This window comes from Hoplias malabaricus, chromosome 4, assembly GCF_029633855.1.
Source record: "Hoplias malabaricus isolate fHopMal1 chromosome 4, fHopMal1.hap1, whole genome shotgun sequence".
Taxonomy (NCBI): domain Eukaryota; kingdom Metazoa; phylum Chordata; class Actinopteri; order Characiformes; family Erythrinidae; genus Hoplias; species Hoplias malabaricus.
Window position 1 is genome coordinate 4462171 of NC_089803.1, and position 21015 is coordinate 4483185.

Below are 21015 nucleotides of genomic sequence, written 5' to 3' on the forward strand. Positions count from 1 at the left end.
TGCCTAGGAATCTCCCTACCCAAGTGTGTAGAGTCCATCTTGTCATCTATCTGATGCAACTGAAATCTTTGGAGGCAAAATCTGGCCTATAAGCTTAGTCTCACTGTTACTGCCCTCGATAAACATTCTAGAAAGAGCATTGGCCTTAGTGTTACAGGAGCCGGGGCAATACGAAATGTTGAATTGGAACTGTGAAAAGAAGAGAGACCATCGAGCTTGAAGGGAACTTAAACATTGGCGGTATGATCTTGTGATCTGTGAGCACCAGAAACGGGTGATTGGCTCCCTCAAGCCAGTGTCTCTATTCTTCAAGGGCTAATTTAACAGCTAATAATTCCTTGTCTCCTATGTCATAGTTGCCAAGGAATTCTTTCTTAAACTGTGTCTGTGTACATAAAGTCTGTGTGTAATGCATGACCACACAGTTGTGGACCACTGCAACACCTATCACCGAGTCTGGAGATGACAAGTGCGATTTTGCTTTGATCAGCACATGCAGGGGGATTAGCAAAAAAAAAAAAAAAAAAAAAAAAAAAGGAACTCGGAATCTGACAGCTATAGGGATTCCTGTCAAATGTATCAGGTTTGCTTACTGGAAAAACTTGGGAAGGGTTTAATGGAATTGGGGATTAGCAGTATTGAGAGATTGAGGAGGATTAAATCCTTGGAGTTGCTGTGATATCCCCTGAAGGCTTGTTGAGCAATGTCCTCTGCTGGTTGTGCAAGTTGTTGAACTAATAGCTGTCCTTAAGAGCGTATAGCTCTCGGTAGAGGATCTATCTCTGCTGCCTGCATATTTAAAATGTGTAGTATTTTGTAAGGCTAATAAAAAAGAAGCAGGCAATCACAAAGAGTACACAGCGTTTAATACAATAGACACTGGGCTAAATAACAAGGTCAAATACAGAGCTTAATTGTTCAAAAACCAGAGATTCAAAAAGATAAAATGACCAATACCAAAGGACTAGGCAAAAAGGTGTCAAGGAATGGAACACGAAGGGTCAATACGCATATAGGAATATAATTCTAATACTACTGCCTAGTAAGGACACAAGGAAGGAGTCAATACTATGCACCAGAGTGCTTTACTCAACCCCTTTAAATATTCCCAGCCTCAGGTGTTACCCCTCAGTATTCAGGAGAGGGGCTCCACTCTCCCCTGTTGTCATTGGCAAGGAACAGCTGTTCACATGATCTTACGTGGACTCTGCAGAGTTGTAATTTGGAGACAGAAAGAGGGAGGATGGCATAATATGGAGGTTATTATGAGCAGTGATTTCTGTTCTAAATCTTTAAAAAGACATAGTACATAGACTGCAGCTTGATTTAATTATTGATAATTTACTGTTTGAGGAAATAATGTTAAACATTATTTAAGGAATGAGGTATAGTGTGTGAAATTAAATACATGTTCATATTTGAAGCGGTTCAGTTTAAGGTTATAATTAGAGCGTTATTTTGATGCTTCACTGAACTCAGTTCTGCTCTGTTAGAAAACAGTTATTATGCAAATGTTTGGGGACACCTGGTGAAATAATATTCTGTAGATGTTTGTAAGTGAAAACTAATATTTAATGAAAGTGGTTGAGTTGAAGTTTGTAATTAGAGTGTGATTTTTACTGCAGCACTTAATTCATTTTGCTGTGTTAGAAACAAGGGAAATTGGAAGAGTCCTGCCCTCCTCCAGCCTGGGGCAGGGGGAGGCCACACTGGCCAAAAAGTTCCCCTCAGACTGGAAGCTTAGCTAGAAAGTGGATGGAAAGTGTCTGACCTACAGCTGGAGGAGGTTTTTTGTATGTTGCTGCAACACAGTGTGGAAACAACATTGTTCTGATAACAGTAATAATTTCCTGCAACTTCAGGCTGGACTGTAAGCAGTTTTAGAGGATAATCCAAATCCATATCCACTTTCACTGAAACAATCGGGAACGCCAGACTCAGTGTGAGATGTAGATCTTATCAGGAGTTTGAGAGTTTCTGAATGTTTCTGCTGAAACAAAAAAAAGAGTAAATTCCCTCTAATGCAAGAATGCGTAATGTGATAGCTTACCCAGGGATAGGTTAAAACCAAGGAACCCTGAGTGAGCTACTAGTGGAGTAGTTCGTTAATGGACTCAAGTGCAGATTTTTTTTTTTTTATTTTAAAGTAAAAGAGATAAACAAAGAACAAAAGACTCAAGAAGATTTCACAGGAGAGAGACCCAGGAGACCACTCTATAGACTTTATTACCGGCTATATACACACCATTTAGATACAAAAAAAAAAAAAATTACCGGCCAGGCTTGTATAGCACTCTTAAAAAGAGAAACTCAAGACTGAGCACTGAGGTGCATGTTGGCTTTCCTTAAGTAGGAGAGAAACAGGTGCTGCTGATTTCTCCTAATTAAGGTGTGCTGGCTCCATGTCTCCCTCTGCTGGCTGGAGTTCGCCTAGTGGGTAACTGGACCCCTGTCTGAACCCTTACAGAATGGGCAAACTTTTTGGCTTAAGGGCCACACAGGGATTTAATAATTACATGGGGGTTATGGGCAGTGGGAATATACATTTAATATACATAAATTACATGTTCAGCACATCTGTCCTCACTGATTGAAAATAATAAACACAATCCTAGAGCACTCTTTAATGTAATCTCTAAACTTACAAACAATCGGGCAGCTACTGATCCACAGATCCCAGCCATTCACACCAGCAATGCTTTTATGGACTTTTTTAACAATAAAATTGAAAATATTAGACAAACAATAAATGCCATATTACTAAATCCAGCCTGTCTGTCATCTGGTGTGGATAATATAGAACAAAACATAGAAGAAAGACTAGAGGACTTTGACCCACTACCACAGCTAGAACTGGAGAAAATCATCTACTCGTCAAATTGTACGACCTGCACACTTGATGCAATACCAACAAAACTATTTAAAGAAGTATTACCAGTCATAATCAATCCCATTTTAACAATCATAAATTCGTCCCTTAGACTAGGTCACATACCCAAAGCATTTAAACTAGCAGTTATTAAACCCCTGATCAAAAAACCGAATCTTGATCCTAGTGTACTATCCAATTACAGACCCATCTCTAACCTTCCCTTCATATCTAAGATCTTAGAAAAAGTTGTGTCCCAACAACTTAGGTCATACTTGCATAAGAATAACATATATGAAAAATTTCAATCTGGTTTTAGGCCACACCATAGCACCGAAACAGCTTTAGTTAAGATAACAAACGACCTTCTTCTCGCCTCTGATCGAGGCTGCGTATCCATGCTAGTTCTACTAGACCTCAGTGCAGCTTTCGATACAATTGATCATACTATTCTGCTAGAAAGACTAAAAAACATGGTTGGAATAACAGGAACAGCCCTATCACGGTTTAAGTCTTACCTCACAGATCACTATCAGTTTGTAAACATAAATAATGTTTCTTCTAATCATACAAAAATGAGATTTGGAGTTCCCCAAGGCTCCATTTTAGGACCTTTACTATTCATATTATACATGCTGCCACTGGGCAGAGTTATTAGCAGGCATGGCATTACCTTCCACAGTTACGCAGATGACACACAGTTATACATATCAGCCAAACCAGATGACAAACCTACACTAAAGAAAATGGAGGACTGTGTTAAAGAAGTGAAGCATTGGATGTCATACAATTTCCTTCTGCTAAACAGCGACAAAACTGAGGTTCTCCTTCTAGGTCCAAAACCTGCTATAAATAAGGTATCAGACTTAATACATAATTTTGACTTCCCTGTTCTCCCGAGCTCATCAGCTAAAAATCTGGGTGTTATAATTGATTCAGATCTATCATTTGATCAGCATATAGGTAACATTACAAGAACAGCTTTCCTACATCTTCGGAACCTCGCTAAGTTAAGAAATTCCTTATCCCTCCCAGATGCGGAAAAATTAGTTCACGCTTTTATTACATCAAGATTAGATTATTGCAATGCACTTTTATCAGGATGCTCCAGCAGAAACTTGAGTAAACTCCAGTTAATTCAAAATGCTGCAGCCAGGGTCCTCACTAAAACTAGAAAATTTGATCATATCAGCCCAGTCTTATCGGCCCTTCACTGGCTTCCAGTTAAATTCCGTATTGATTACAAAATTCTTTTACTCACGTATAGATCCTTACATGGTCTCGCCCCTGAATACTTGCAAGACCTCATCACACACTATGAACCACCAAGATTACTCAGATCTCAGGGCGCCGGCCTCTTACTAGTACCCAGAATTCATAAGACTTCAGTGGGGGGGGGGGAAAGCCTTCTCCTACAAAGCCCCTCAGCTCTGGAACAATCTTCCAGCTAGTGTTCGGGACGCAGACACAGTCACTATGTTTAAGTCTAGGCTCAAAACACACTTGTTCAGTTTAACCTTTGGCAACTAACCTCTGTCTAGTTTAAGGTTGTCATTTCAGGAACCCATGGACATGGAGAATCAGGGTAAACCTGGATGATGTGCTCACAATTTCTCTTGCTTGGAGCGAAAGGATGTCTTTGCCTGAGCTCCTTCTGGTTTCCCTCCTCCCGCCTCGAGGGAGTTTTTCCTTGTCACTGTCGCCTTCGGCTTGCTTGCATTGGGCTTTGATTTAAATGTTCTGTTTTGAAACTGTGAAGCTGCTTTGTGATAACGTCAGTTGTAAAAGGCGCTATACAAATAAATTTGATTTGATTTGATAATCATTCTAATGAAGGTGGAGAAGGATTAAAGAGTGACGGTAAACCTGATGTTAATCAGTCTAATAAAGGTGTAGAAGGATTAGAGAGTGACGATAAATTGGGACATTGTTGCCGTGTCATGTTTCCCTGTCTGGTCTATCTGCCTCAGTCGTTTCCTGTGTCATGTTAGTAAGTCTGTCTGTTGTGTTTTCTCTAGCCCTCTGTGTTAAGTTTCATATTTAGCTCTGTGTTTAGGTTTAGCTTCAGCTCTCTGTGTTTATTTAGCTTTCGAGGTCGTTGTGAAGTATCTTTGTCTAGGTATTTGTTAGTATCTCTGTCAAAGTCTTTAGTCTGTCTGTCTTTCCTGTTTGCTTTATTTCTTCACTTTAGGTTTAGACTGTCTAGCTCTTTGTATTTTAGTTTAGCTTACCTCCCTGTTTCTGTCTCTGTTAGTTCCCTGTGTGTTATCTTTCTGTTAAACTTTCTTTGTTTTGTTAAATAAAGTATGTGTTTTAGTAAGTGCATCTGCCTGTGTCAGTCCGCCCTGTGAATGACAGCTGTAGGAATCTCTTAGACCTTCAGGAGAACACCATAAATATCCAGTGGACAGTAGTGGACACCTACCTGCAGATATGACGTGTTTAGCACTGAACACTCTACTGAGAAACTGAGGTGATTATCTCTTACAAGTTCAATAAACAGAGCATTAGATTTAGAGAGAGATCATTAACTTTTCAGTGGTTCAACAAACTGTGAAACTGAACTGTGTGTGTGATCATGTTGGAGACATTCCTCCACAGAGTGTGTTGGTGTGTGTTAGTGAGGTGTGTGTCTCCTCCACAGAGTGTGTTATTGTGTGTGGAGGTGTGTGTTAGTGAGGTGTGTCTCTCCTTCACAGAGTGTGTTATTGTGTGTGGAGGTGTGTGTTAGTGAGGTGTATGACTCCTCCTTGGATCACCACCTTAACGTGGTGGAGGGGTTTGCGTGCCTGCGTGAGCCTAGGAGCTATGTTGTTGGGGGCAATAGCCCCTGGTAGGGTCTCCCAAGGCAAACTGGTCCTAGGTGATGGGCCAGACAAAGAGTGATCCATAAAGACACGAATGAAAAAGATAACAACGAGGACACAGCCTCCCTTGCCCGGAGCAGGGTTACCGGGGCCTCACCCTGGAGCCAGGCCTGGGGGAGGGGCTCCTTGGCGAGCGCCTGGTGGCCGGACTTTCACCTATGGAGTCCGGCCGGGCTTAGCCCGAAGGGGATACATGGGTCCACTCTCCCATGGGCCCACCACCTGTGGGAGAGGTAGTAATCCGGGTCTGGTGCATTGTGGATCGGGTGGTGGTCGGGGTCGGGGGCCCTGGCGTTCCGATCCTCGGTTACTGAAACTGGCTTTTGGAACATGGAACGTAACCTCTCTGGTGGGAAAAGAGCCTGAGCTGGTGCGCGAGGTTGAGAGGTACCGACTAGATATAGTTGGGCTCACCTCGACACACAGTATGGGCTTTGGAACCAATCTCCTCGAGAGGGGCTGGATGCTCTTTCACTCTGGAGTTGCCCAGGGTGAGAGGCGTAAGGCAGATGTGGGCTTACTCATAGCCCCCCGGCTTGGCGCCTGTACGTTGGGGTTTACCCCAGTGGACGAGAGGGTAATTTCCCTGCGCCTTCGGGTTGGGGAAAGGGCTCTGACTGTTGTTTGTGCTTATGCACCGAACAGCAGTTCAGAGTACCATGCCTTCTTGGGGACCCTAGAGGGAGTGCTGGAGAACACTCATTCTGGGGACTCCATTGTTCTGCTGGGGGACTTCAACGCTCACGTGGGTAATGACAGTGAGACTTGGAGGGGCGTGATTGGGAGGAACGGCCCCGCTGATCTGAACCCGAGTGGTGTTCAGTTATTGGATTTCTGTGCTCGTCACAGTTTGTCCATTACGAACACCATGTTCGAACATAAGGGTGTCCACAAGTACACCTGGCATCAGGACACTCTAGGCCGCATTTCGATGATCGATTTTATAGTCGTATCATCTGACCTGCGGCCATATGTTCTGGACACTCGGGTGAAGAGAGGCGCTGAGCTGTCAACTGATCACCACCTTGTGGTGTGTTGGATCAGATGGCGGGGGAGGATGCCGGACAGACCTGGCAGGCCCAAACGTGTGCTGAGGGTTTGCTGGGAACGTTTGGCAGAGGAACCTGTCAGAAAGATCTTCAACTCCCACATCCGGCAGAGCTTCGACTGCATCCCGGGGGAGGCCGGTGACATTGAGTCCGAGTGGGCCATGTTCCGGACCTCCATTGTTGAGGCGGCTGAACGGAGCTGTGGCTGCAAGGTTGTCGGTGCCTGTCGGGGTGGCAATCCCCGCACTCGGTGGTGGACACCCCGGGTGAGGGGGGTTGTCAAGCTGAAGAAAGAGTCCTATCGAGCCTGGTTGGCTCAGGGGACTCCGGAGGCAGCCGACAGGTACCAAGGAGCCAAGCGGCTCGCGGCCTCGGCAGTCGCTGAGGCAAAAACTCGGGTGTGGGAGGAGTTCGGTGAGAACATGGAAAACGACTTTCGGTCGGCTCCGAGAAGTTTCTGGCAAACTGTCAGGCGACTCAGGAGGGGAAAGCAGTTTTCCACCAACACTGTATATGGTGGGGGTGGGGAACTGTTGACCTCGACTGGGGACGTCACCAGACGGTGGAAGGAATACTTCAAGGATCTTCTCAATCCCACCAGCACGTCTTCCGCAGAGGAAGCAGAGCTTGGGGACCCCGGGGGGGGCTCGTCTATCACTGGGGCTGAAGTGGCCAAGGTGGTAGGGAAACTCCTTGGCGGTAGGGCCCCGGGGGTGGATGAGGTTCACCCCGGGTTCCTCAAGGCTCTGGATGTTGTGGGGCTGTCCTGGTTGACACGTCTTTGCAACATCGCGTGGACATCGGGGGCAGTGCCTCTGGACTGGCAGACTGGGGTGGTGGTTCCCCTTTTTAAAAAGGGGGATCGGAGGGTGTGTTCCAACTATAGGGGGATCACACTCCTCAGCCTCCCCGGTAAGGTCTATGCGGGGGTACTGGAGAAGAGAGTCCGACCGATAGTTGAACCTCGGATCCAGGAGGAACAATGCGGATTCCGCCCCGGTCGTGGAACACAGGACCAGCTCTTTACCCTCGCTAGGATCCTGGAGGGTGCATGGGAGTTTGCTCAACCAGTCTACATGTGTTTTGTGGATCTGGAGAAGGCATTCGACCGTGTCCCTCGGGGTATTCTGTGGGGGGTGCTCAGGGAGTATGGGGTACTGGGCTCTTTGTTACGAGCTATCCAGTCCCTGTACAAACAGAGCAGGAGTCTGGTTCGTATGGCTGGCAGTAAGTCCGACTGGTTTCCAGTCGGAGTTGGACTCCGTCAGGGCTGCCCGTTGTCACCGGTTCTGTTCACAATTTTTATGGACAGAATTTCTCGGCGTAGCCAAGTGGCGGAGGGTGTCCGGTTTGGTGGTCTCAGGATCCCATGTCTGCTTTTTGCAGATGATGTGGTCTTGTTGGCTTCATCGAGCCGGGACCTCCAGCTCTTGCTGGACCAGTTTGCAGCCGAGTGTGAAGCGGTAGGGATGAGGATCAGTACCTCCAAGTCCGAGTCCATGGTACTCAGTCGGAAAAGGGTGGAATGCTCTCTCCAGGTTGGAAGTGAGATCTTGCTTCAAGTGGAGGAGTTTAAATACCTCGGGGTCTTGTTCACGAGTGAGGGAAAGATGGAGCGTGAGATTGACAGGCGGATCGGTGCAGCGTCAGCAGTAATGCGGGCTCTGTACCGGTCCGTTGTGGTGAAGAAAGAGCTGAGCAGAAAAGCAAAGCTCTCGATTTACCGTTCAATCTACGTCCCAACCCTCACCTATGGTCACGAGCTTTGGGTAGTGACCGAAAGAACGAGATCGCGGGTACAAGCGGCTGAAATTAGTTTTCTCCGCAGGATGTCTGGACTCTCCCTTAGAGACAAGGTTAGGAGCTCGGACATCCGGGAGAGACTCGGAGTGGAGCCGCTGCTCCTCCACGTCGAGAGGAGCCAGTTGAGGTGGTTCGGGCATCTGGTTCGGATGCCTCCTGGACGCCTTCCTGGAGAGGTGTTCCGGGCATGTCCAACGGGGAGGAGGCCCCGGGGCAGACCAAGAACACGCTGGAGAGACTATATGTCTCGACTGGCCTGGGAACGCCTCGGTATACCCCCGGAGGAGCTGGCGTCGGTGGCTGGGGAGAGGGAGGTCTGGGTTTCTTTGCTCCGACTGCTTCCCCCGCGACCCGGACCCGGATAAGCGGTGGATAATGGATGGATGGATGGATGTCTCTCCTCCACAGAGTGTGTTATTGTGTGTGGACGGGTGTGTTAGTGAGGTGTGTGTCTCTCCTCCACAGAGTGTGTTATTGTGTGTGGAGGTGTGTGTTAGTGAGGTGTGTGTCTCTCCTCCACAGAGTGTGTTATTGTGTGTGTGGAGGTGTGTGTTAGTGAAGTGTGTGTCTCTCCTCCACAGAGTGTGTTATTGTGTGTATCATCCTCCCCCTCAGCACCTGCAGTAGGGTGCAGCTGTAGCAGTGCAGTCTCTGTGCAGTCTCTGACTGAGGGAGGTTTTTGTACGACTCTATTTCACTGTGTGAACACTGGTCCTCTATGTTCACTCTGACAGTAATAATCTCCTGCATCTTCAGTCTGGACGTTACTGATGGTCAGAGTGAAGTCAGATCCAGATCCACTGCCACTGAAACGATCTGAAATACCTGACTGTGTCCTGTTAGCGTAGTAGATCAAGAGTTTAGGAGGCTCTCCAGGTTTCTGCTGATACCAGGCTATAGTATCAACGAAAGAACCTGAAGTATCAAACCAAATATCAAGATTCCTGCTGAATTTACAGTTGATGGTGACTGATTGTCCTGTAGAAACAGTATTCACTGAAGGAGTCTGTGTCACAGTCACCTGACCACTGGATCCTAAGGGAAAAAGTAATATAAGTAGTATAATAATGAATACATTTATAGATATTCTTTACATATTTTAAAATGTTTCTCAAGTTAAAATGGTACTCAAAACTTTCCATTTTCTATTTCCATTTATTTATTATTATTATTATTATTAATATACTTTAAGTTGTTTTTTTAGATGTATTTGTATTTGTATTATATGTGCAGATGTGTTCTCTCTATCTCCTAAACATACCATTTAAAATTAGTTAGTCTTACATCAGACACACATATTCATAAAGAAAATCAATCGTGTCACCTCTCGTCCAGAGAGCCAGTGTCCAGATGAAGATGGAGACCAAAGTCATGGTTGCTGTGGGTGAAGTTTGTGGGGCAGCAGCTCTCAGTCATGAAGTGTTAAACTCACAGGACTATAAACACTAGCAGAGCACTGAAGCATGGGCTCATGATGCAAAGTGGACCCTCTCTATGGAAATCATCTTTCTAACAACACTGAGGAAAGATCATCATATTTATTTGATATTGTTTGATCAAACATTTCTGCTCAGTGTGGAGTCTCATGTTTAAAATCCTAAACTCTAACTGTCTCTGCCTTTCATTTGAGGTTTTCTGCAGCTGCTACTGCGGCTCCATCTGTCTGTATCAGGGCTGGAGGACTTTTGGGTGGAGGAAACACAATGATAACAGTAAGAATCTTTTAAACTATTAATGAATGTTGAACAGTTTTCAACAGCAGCTCTAATTTTTACTGATTGAATTATTTATGAACACTTCTGATGAAAGTGAACATATAATCACCAACACAGAGAGTGGAGCATGTTTTTATTATTGTCATTAATTGGATCTGGTTTTAATATTAGTTGATATGATTGTATCTGTGATTGTAATTGGAATCTGAGATGAAAACATGTTTCTACATGTAGTTTTATACTTTTATATCAAGTGTTTGTCTGTTGTGGAAATACAAAAGAACAAAGTGTGTCCTGGGTTTAGATATTTTAATGTTTATAAAATAATCCTTGTTGAGAATCTGTAGCTTCTACAGTTTGGGGGTGTTTTCCATTATTAATAGCTGCAGAATCCATTAATATTGTGTTCTAGTTCAGAAATAGTGTGTGTAAAGGCTGAAGAGAGGGGTGTGTTTAGAGCAGGAGGTTTTTGTACGGCCAGTAAACGAGTTTGTATCACTGTGGGTCACTTTTGGTGGAGGAACAAAACTGGATGTTGGAAGTAAGTCCACTTTTACTCTTTATTCAAAAGGAATCTTTAATTAAAATGATTCTGGACAACAGTAGAGATGCACTTGATGATCTTCTGAATAAATGATAATCCAAATGTGAATGTATTTAATTAGAACTGCTCTGAAGTGTGGAGAGTGTGGAGCTTTAGGTTTCACCACCAGCTCCTGTTTCTGAACTGGATTTCTTTTCTTTAAAATACAAATATTTCCTAAAGGTTTCCTGTGAAGTGTTCAGTGATGACATTTCTTTTTAAAAAGATCAAATGTAAAGCTGGATTGTAGAGTCAGTGTTGGGTGATTAGAGCCGTTCTGTCTCCATCTGGACGCCACAATGTGGAGGTTATTATGAGCAGTGTTTTCTGTTCTAAAGCTTTGAAGACGTAGTACATGGAGACTGCAGCTTGATTTAGTTATTGATTATTTACTGTTTTGGAGGAAATCAAATCATGTTTTAAACTTTCACATCATGGGATGTGTGTAATGTTACAATTATAATGAATTAAATGAAAGAAATAGTTTTAAAAGTATTCTGAATGAAATGTATCTATTAATGTAATTGTAAATATTAGTTCATATTTGAAGCGGTTCAGTTTAAGGTTATAATTAGAGCGTTATTTTAATGCTTCACTGAACTCAGTTCTGCTCTGTTAGAAAAACAGTTATATGCAAATGTTTGGGGACGCCTGGTGAAATCATAATGTTCTGTAGATGTTTGTAAGTGAAAACTCTGTAATATTTAATGAAACTGAAATCCTCCTCTGAATGTAATTGTAAATATGAGTTTATATGTGAAAGTGGTTGAGTTGAAGGTTGTAATTAGAGTGTGATTTTTACTGCATCACTGAAGTCATTTGTGCTGTGTTAGAAATAAGGGAAATGAAACTGTGTGTGTGTGTGTCCTAGCTCCGACCCGCCCCACCATCACAGTCCTGCCCTCCTCCAGTCTGGGGCAGGGGAAGACCACACTGGTGTGTTTGGCCAACAAGGGCTTCCCCTCAGACTGGAAGCTGAGCTGGAAGGTGGGTGGAAACCCTCTGACCTCTGGGTTTAGTCAGAGTCCTGGGCTTCTGCAGAAGGACACTGGCCTCTACAGCTGGAGCAGCACCCTGACCCTCCAGGAGGACGAGTGGATGAAGAAGACAGTGACCTGTGAGGCCACCAAAGAAGGCCAGACTACTGTCAGTGAAACACTGAAGAGAGATCAGTGCACTGGACAGTGAGGGTCCACACCTGTGTTGGAGCTGATAGAGCTCCTCTTCATCTTCAGTGTGTTCAAACATGTCTCTGATTAATGCTCAGATCTTCACATCAGCTTCTGGAGCAGCTCAGTACAGAGTTACGCTCTCTATATATACACTCTTACACTGTTTGTTGATTATTTGTCTGCCTTAAAGTCTAGTCATTAACTTTCCCTTGTAACACAAATGCTTTATTCTTTGGTGAAAATAAAACTTTATCAACACAATGTTTCACTGCTTTCTGACTCTTCATCAAAAATAAAATCAAATCATACTTCATTTATATAGCACTTTCTATAACTGATTGTTGCAAAACATCTTTACAGAATTGGTATCAGAGCAGATAGTGATCATGTGCATTCAATCTGACATTACAGGAGTAAGATGGGCTATATTTAGAAAGTCAGTAATTAATGGAAATATTGAGTCCCCAGCTGTACTTTTAAAAAAATATATATATATATTTCAGCCTATTTTTTTGGAAGACTGTTGGTCCCTAATAATATATCAGTAATAAAATTTGACACCCCCCCACACCACAACCCAGTGTTACTTTGTTGCCTCAGAGCAACAGTGTGCAACAGTTGTACTACAACACCAAGGATTTCTATATGTTTAATATGTGAAATAATATAGAAACATGCAATATATGCATTAGAATGTTTTATTACAACAAGCTTCATCCAGAATCTGTTAATCACCACAAAATAAAACATATACAATTGTAACATTGGAACTCTTTCTTTACTGTAGGTATTGTGTGTGTGTGTGAGTGTGTGTGTGTGTGTGTGTGTGTGTGTTTTGAAGGACAACTTATTTGAAGTTACCGAATGTAAAATGAGTCATTTGTCTTCACTGAATATTAAATGTGAATATTTTCATAAGCAGAAGACACACAACTGTAATTTAATACTAGTGTCACAGTTGATCTGAGCTGTGTTACTGAGTAAATACACACAGTTTAATGTTCATTATGAAGAGTTTTTACAGTATTCCTTAAACTCTTACACCACAGCTTTAAATCAGTGAAGAACATGTACTTTTCCTCTGAGGTAATGTTGAGCTTAGTGTTGTCCCTTATTTACTCATGGGCTACTGCATTTAGCTCATTCACTTCCAACACCAAATGATACGAGCCAGATGTTACACATTTACAAGCACTGTGCTGAGAGGCCCTTGAGGGAATGTGTGGCCAGCTGTGCTCCATTAAGACTGCCTTCGTAGTCCACACTGGACCATGTGAATGTAACAGTGGATCCCAGTGAATGAACAGAACTGAGAGAAATGGAGCGGAGCTTGCAGACAGTGTTTAATGCTGTATATGGGTTTTCTGTTCATTAGCTCCAATGATGAAGCTTTCTGTGGTTCTACATCCCCCTCCTCTCTGCAGCTGTCTGAGGGATCCTTCTCTCTCCTCTGTCTGCTGTCTGGATCCTCTCCACAGGGGGTGCTACTGATCTGGACAGTGGACAGGTCACAGGTGAAGGAGGGGGTTCTGACCAGTGCAGAAAGAGGAGAATGGACACTAGAGTCACAGCAGCACCCAGACCCTCAGCAAGGCACTCTGGGTAAAGGTGGTGGTGGGGGGGGGGTTATCTGTAGCATCTTCCATCACAGTGAGGAGAAGAAGAGGAGGAGTCACCCTTATTAATGTCCTTAAGGAAATTGATTCTCTGTATTTACACCATCTCTGGGAGTGAACACACAAACACACGAGTGAGCAGAACCACAGGAGGTAGGAGTGGTGCTGAGAGAACAACTGGAAAATACCAGAAACTGTTAAAAAAATCATAATAAACATGGAATTAAAAGGAAACAAACAACTGAAATATGACAATAATGACTTTAATAATGATTTTTAGATTAGAATCTTTATGTGCAGTGAACGGGGCGGTGGGGGTCAGGGCTGGTGGGTTCACACTGAGAGTGGAGACAGGGAACTCAGCCAAAAACTCACCTCATTCTCAGGCTAATTATTCAGTAAAAATCAAACTGATCTGCTGTCGTCACAATATTATTTCCTAGAAAAATGATTTAAAAATGAACAAAACCATTAATAAATGTACGCACACTGCCTCCAGGAGAACAGTGACACCACTGTCAGCTGCTTAATCTGTAAGAACATTCTTTACCCTGCGCCGTCTGAAAACATATTTACACACTACAACGACACAGAAGAGACACATCTACATCTGGACTCTGAGTTAACTGAGTTCTCCAGGGGCTTAGTGTTGGCAATAGTTTGAAAAGAAATGGTACTTTGCTTTTGCTTTTGACAATGACACAAATTGATAGGAAAACTGACTACATTAAAAAGAGCCAAATATATATTTTAAATATAAAAATAAAGGTGTGTTGTGTGGTGATGAATATTTTGGTTAATTTTCCATAACTCCACTGGTCACAGCAGATTACAACAGCTTCCAAGGGTCACAGGCCACAGTTCAATAGGAGACTGATAATGTTCTGGATGCTGAAGGAATCTCTTAGACCTTCAGGAGACCACCATAAATATCCAGTGGACAGAAGTGGACACCTACCTGCAGATATGACGTGTTTAGCACTGAACCCTCTACTGAGAAACTGAGGTGATCATCTCTTACAAGTTCAATAAACAGAGCATTAGATTTAGAGAGAGATCATTAACTTTTCAGTGGTTCAACAAACTGTGAAACTGAACTGTGTGTGTGATCATGTTGGAGACATTCCTCCACAGAGTGTGTTATTGTGTGTGGAGGTGTGTGTTAGTGAGGTGTGTGTCTCTCCTCCACAGAGTGTGTTATTGTGTGTATCATCCTCCTCCTCAGCACCTGCAGTAGGGTGCAGCTGCAGCAGTGCAGTCTCTGACTGAGGGAGGTTTTTGTACGACTCTATTTCACTGTGTGAACACATAGCCACTGTGGTAACTCTGACAGTAATAATCTCCTGCATCTTCAGTCTGGACGTTACTGATGGTCAGAGTGAAGTCAGATCCAGATCCACTGCCACTGAAACGATCTGAAATACCTGACTGTCTAGTGTTAGCAAAGTAGATCAGGAGTTTAGGAGCTTCTCCAGGTTTCTGCTGATACCAGGCCACACACGGAGGGGAACATGCTGGTGAAGGGTTGAATTTACAGTTGATGGTGACTGATTGTCCTGTAGAAACTGTTTGTCCTGAAGGACTCTGAGTCACAGTCACCTGACCACTGGATCCCGAGAAACATAAATTAGATAAAAATCACATTGTAAATTGGAAATTTTAAAATATATAAGTTAATGTAAATTATTAAATTATTAATTAAATTATTAAAATATGCTTTTCAATTAAAAAAAAATGATTTTCTATAATTAATGGTTTAGATTATTTTTATATTTATTACTTTAGATTTTGCTTGTTTTTTTTTTTTTCTTTCAAATGTGTTAGTTCAGTTATTTCAGTTTTTTCAGTTTCAGTAAAGTGTGTTACCTCTCGTCCAGAGCGCCAGTGTCCAGATGAAGATGGAGACCAAAGTCATGGTTGCTGTGGGTGAAGTTTGTGGGGCAGCAGCTCTCAGTCATGAAGTGTTAAACTCACAGGACTATAAACACTAGCAGAGCACTGAAGCATGGGCTCATGATGCAAAGTGGACCCTCTCTATGGAAATGAGGAAAACTACCTACATTTTTTTTATTAATATCATGGAATAGCTGTGTATCATTAGTTCTTTCCACATTCAACTGAAAAAAAAGAAATTAGAAAAAAAAATATTATTATTTTATTGTTCCTTCATTAATCTGGTGTCAAAATCCAATAACCAATATGTGTTTGTGTGAATGTGTGTGTGTGTGTGTGTGTGTGTGTTTGTGTGAATGTGTGTGTGTGTGTGTGTTTGTGTGAATGTGTGTGTGTGTGTGTGTTTGTGTGAATGTGTGTGTGTGTGTGTGTGTGTGTGTGTGTGTGTGTTAGTGAAAGCCTGTGCTCATTTTCCCACATCTTTTTCTGCATGTTCCTGCTGAGCAGCAGCTCTGAAACCAATCCCCATTTCACAATGAAAATCAAACAGTCAAACAGCCCTGGTCCGTTATTGTGTGACAGAGACTCTCCCTGTAGCACTGCTCTGTCTCCCAGCAACAATAATGTAATTTGAGCTGAGGTCTCTGTGGGGCGTGTCGTTGTAAAAGTGGATCCCAAAGAACTCCAAGACAGAACTGACCACAGAGCTGCTCTCACCTGCTTCTACTGTAGAGTTTAAATTCTCCACAGAGCTGATATTTCTGTCTGTTCTCTGTTCAGTGTCCTGTTGCTGGACCTGAGACTTTACTGCACTGAAATAAACCTTCAATCTGGACACTGTGTGTGTTCCTGAGTGAGTTTGACTGAATGAAGCTGAACATCTCACTGACTCACTGCTCTCTCCCTCTCTCTCTCTCTCTGACTCACTGCTCTCTCTCTCTCTCTCTCTCTCTCTCTCTCTCTGACTCACTGCTCTCTCTCTTTCTCTCTCTCTCTGACTCACTGCTCTCTCTCTCTCTCTCTCTCTCTCTCTCTCTCTGACTCACTGCTCTCTCTCTTTCTCTCTCTCTCTGCTTGTTTGTGTTCAGTTGGTGGAGGCTCAGTTTCAGTTCTGTTTGTAGAGTTATTAACAGACTGACACAGTGTCATAGTTAATGTGTTTTGTTAATTAATCAATTCTTCACCTAAAACTTTCAGTCTCTTTTGGAAAACAACAACATTTCAGGGTCAACTGATAATCTACAGGATGTGGACACAACTGAATAATGAAGATTATTTCTGCATCTATAGAAATTCCTCAAAATTTAGTTAGAGGAGGAGATGTTTAACTTTCAGAGAGTGCTGCTGGTTTGATAGACACTGATTCAATGTGTAGTCAAGGCAGACTGTCCAGTGATAAGTGTTTAATGCAAGTAAAGGACACAGCTACAGTCACTCTCTGTGTGGGTAGGATGACCACTCTCTCCCATCAACACCAGCAGGAGGCTGGCCTGCATTTTTCAGCTGGGCAGTCACAGTTCTCCTGCAAGTTTACTGAGCTCTCCAGGAGCTATTTGTAAGCAATAGATCAAAAAGAAACAGTATTTGGTTTATCCTTTTCTCAATGACACATTATTGTTAAGAAGTTTGGCTACATAAAAACAGCAAATTATATATATATTTAAAGTACAAATAAAAATGTTGCAAACTAGAGATTAGTGACAATGTACCTTTTAATAATTTATATATTTTTTCATTATTTATTTGGAATAGGTTTACATTTCAGAGGAAGCATATCCTGATTTTGTTGTGTTTTGATTTTCATAAATGTTGTATAGCATTTTATTTTATATATTTTTTGCTTTTTCAAGAGAGGTCAAAGTTCAGCGATGAGTGAAACAGCAGAGCATAGCAGATTTGAATTGGAGAGTGAGAGTTCAGTCTTGTTGAGTTCAGCCTCCCTGTTATATGTGTGCATGAATCCTGAAAGCTTTTTGAAAATGTAACTTCAACACCAAACTAGGAAGAATAAAGCTGCAAAAAACAAGTCAGACGTAGAGTCAGGTCTGTTCAAGGGTGCAACAAGAGCTTCCAAGGGATTATGGGCTGTGCCAGAGAGGTGTTTTATGGTGCTGAAGTTACCCTTAGGATAGCTATAGGACCTCCAAGACATGTATGTAGTTTATTTCAAGTTTTACAGTTTTAATGTGATAAATATAGTATAAAGTTGAATTTCATTCATTCATTCATTCATTCATTGTCTGTACCCCTTATCCAGTTCAAGTTGGTGGTGGGACTACCCCGGCGCAGGGCAGGAACACATCCTGGAGGGTACACCTGTCCTTCACAGGGTGACACACACACACACACATTCACTCACACCTATGGACACTTTTGAGTCACCAATCCACCTACAGATATGTGTTTTTGGACCGTATGAGGAAACCAACGTGGACACAGGGAGAACACACTCCTCACAGAGCATCACCCAGAGCATGGCTTGAACCCACAACCTCCAGGTCCATTACCCTGTGTTACTGTGACACTACCTGCTGCACCACTGTGCTGCCATAAATTTATATTTGTAAATATAAGTCAATATAAAAAAGAATTATTTTAGGTGAAAATATGAAGCTAAAACAAATGAACAAATGAATGAACACACATTGATCTTTTGACATTAAGTCCATGTTCTTCAATCCAGAGTGCATTTATTTTGTGACTTATTTTGGGAATCATTAGCGATTTCATAGAGGACAGTGTTTTACTTAATTAACATCCATGTGTAGACACTCAACCAAAAGGATTAGAGAGTAATGGTAAACCTAATGTTAATCAGACAAATGAAGGTGTAGAATGATTAGAGAGTGACGGTAAACCTGATGTTAATCAGTCTAATGAAGGTGTAGAAGGATTAGACAGTGACGGTAAACCTGATGTTAATCAGTCTAATGAAGGTGTAGAAGGATTAGAGAGTGATGGTAAACCTGATGTTAATCAGTCTAATGAAGGTGTAGAAGGATTAGAGAGTGATGGTAAACCTGATGTTAATCAGTCTAATGAAGGTGTAGAAGGATTAGAGAGTGATGGTAAACCTGATGTCAATCAGTCTAATGAAAGTGGAGAAGGATTAGAGAGTGACGGTAAACCTGATGTTAATCAGTCTAATGAAAGTGGAGAAGAATTAGAGAGTGACGGTAAACCTGATGTTAATCAGTCTAATGAAAGTGGAGAAGGATTAGAGAGTGACGGTAAACCTGATGTTAATCAGTCTAATGAAGGTGGAGAAGGATTAGAGAGTGACGGTAAACCTGATGTTAATCAGTCTAATTAAGGTGTAGAAGGATTAGAGAGTGATGGTAAACCTGATGTTAATCAGTCTAATGAAGGTGTAGAAGGATTAGAGAGTGAAGGTAAACCTGATGTTGATCAGTCTAATGAAGGTGTAGAAGGATTAGAGAGTGATGGTAAACCTGATGTTGATCAGTCTAATGAAGGTGGAGAAGGATTAGAGAGTGATGGTAAACCTGATATTGATCAGTCTAATGAAGGTGTAGAAGGATTAGAGAGTGATGGTAAACCTGATGTTGATTCTAATGAAGGTGGAGAAGGATTAGAGAGTGATGGTAAACCTGATGTTGATCAGTCTAATGAAGGTGTAGAAGGATTAGAGAGTGATGGTAAACCTGATATTGATCAGTCTAATGAAGGTGGAGAAGGATTAGAGAGTGATGGTAAACCTGATATTGATCAGTCTAATGAAGGTGTAGAAGGATTAGAGAGTGATGGTAAACCTGATGTTGATTCTAATGAAGGTGGAGAAGGATTAGAGAGTGATGGTAAACCTGATGTTGATCAGTCTAATGAAGGTGTAGAAGGATTAGAGAGTGACGGTAAACCTGATGTTAATCAGTCTAATGAAGGTGGAGAAGGATTAGAGAGTGACGGTAAACCTGATGTTGATCAGTCTAATGAAGGTGTAGAAGGATTAGAGAGTGATGGTAAACCTGATGTTAATCAGTCTAATGAAGGTGGAGAAGGATTAGAGAGTGACGGTAAACCTGATGTTAATCAGTCTAATGAAGGTGGAGAAGGATTAGAGAGTGATGGTAAACCTGATGTTGATCAGTCTAATGAAGGTGGAGAAGGATTAGAGAGTGATGGTAAACCTGATATTGATCAGTCTAATGAAGGTGGAGAAGGATTAGAGAGTGATGGTAAACCTGATATTGATCAGTCTAATGAAGGTGTAGAAGGATTAGAGAGTGATGGTAAACCTGATGTTGATTCTAATGAAGGTGGAGAAGGATTAGAGAGTGATGGTAAACCTGATATTGATCAGTCTAATGAAGGTGTAGAAGGATTAGAGAGTGATGGTAAACCTGATGTTGATCAGTCTAATGAAGGTGTAGAAGGAATAGAGAGTGATGGTAAACCTGATGTTGATCAGTCTAATGAAGGTGTAGAAGGATTAGAGAGTGATGGTAAACCTGATGTTAATCAGTCTAATGAAGGTGGAGAAGGATTAGAGAGTGACGGTAAACCTGATGTTGATCAGTCTAATGAAGGTGGAGAAGGATTAGAGAGTGATGGTAAACCTGATGTTAATCAGTCTAATGAAGGTGGAGAAGGATTAGAGAGTGACGGTAAACCTGATGTTAATCAGTCTAATGAAGGTGGAGAAGGATTAGAGAGTGATGGTAAACCTGATGTTAATCAGTCTAATGAAGGTGTAGAAGGATTAGAGAGTGATAGTAAACCTGATATTGATCAGTCTAATGAAGGTGTAGAAGGATTAGAGAGTGATGGTAAACCTGATGTTAATCAGTCTAATGAAGGTGTAGAAGGATTAGAGAGTGATGGTAAACCTGATATTGATCAGTCTAATGAAGGTGGAGAAGGATTAGAGAGTGATGGTAAACCTGATGTTAATCAGTCTAATGAAGGTGTAGAAGGATTAGAGAGTGATGGTAAACCTGATATTGATCAGTCTAATGAAGGTGGAGAAGGATTAGAGAGTGATGGTAAACCTGATGTTGATCAGTCTAATGAAGGTGTAGAAGGATTAGAGAGTGATGGTAAACCTGATATTGATCAGTCTAATGAACGTGGAGAAGGATTAGAGAGTGATGGTAAACCTGATGTTGATCAGTCTAATGACGTTGGAGAAGGATTAGAGAGTGACGGTAAACCTGATGTTAATCAGTCTAATGAAGGTGGAGAAGGATTAGAGAGTGACGGTAAACCTGATGTTAATCAGTCTAATGAAGGTGGAGAAGGATTAGAGAGTGACGGTAAACCTGATGTTAATCAGTCTAATGAAGGTGGAGAAGGATTAGAGAGTGATGGTAAACCTTATATTGATCAGTCTAATGAAGGTGTAGAAGGATTAGAGAGTGATGGTAAACCTGATGTTGATCAGTCTAATGAAGGTGTAGAAGGAATAGAGAGTGATGGTAAACCTGATGT

The 21015-nt window shown here is 42.2% G+C and overlaps 2 gene segments (V, D, J or C); one reads left to right on the forward strand and one right to left on the reverse strand.

Annotated features, from left to right (window-relative positions):
* LOC136693905 (Ig kappa chain V-III region MOPC 63-like) overlaps window positions 1–12166 on the forward strand; it is a 344864-nt gene extending 332698 nt beyond the window's left edge. Inside the window, 1 exon segment of the V gene segment in view lies at window positions 11758–12166. Coding sequence covers window positions 11758–12074 — 317 coding nt within the window.
* Window positions 1–21015, reverse strand: part of LOC136693904 (Ig kappa chain V-III region MOPC 63-like) — a 226150-nt gene that overhangs the window by 186308 nt on the left and 18827 nt on the right.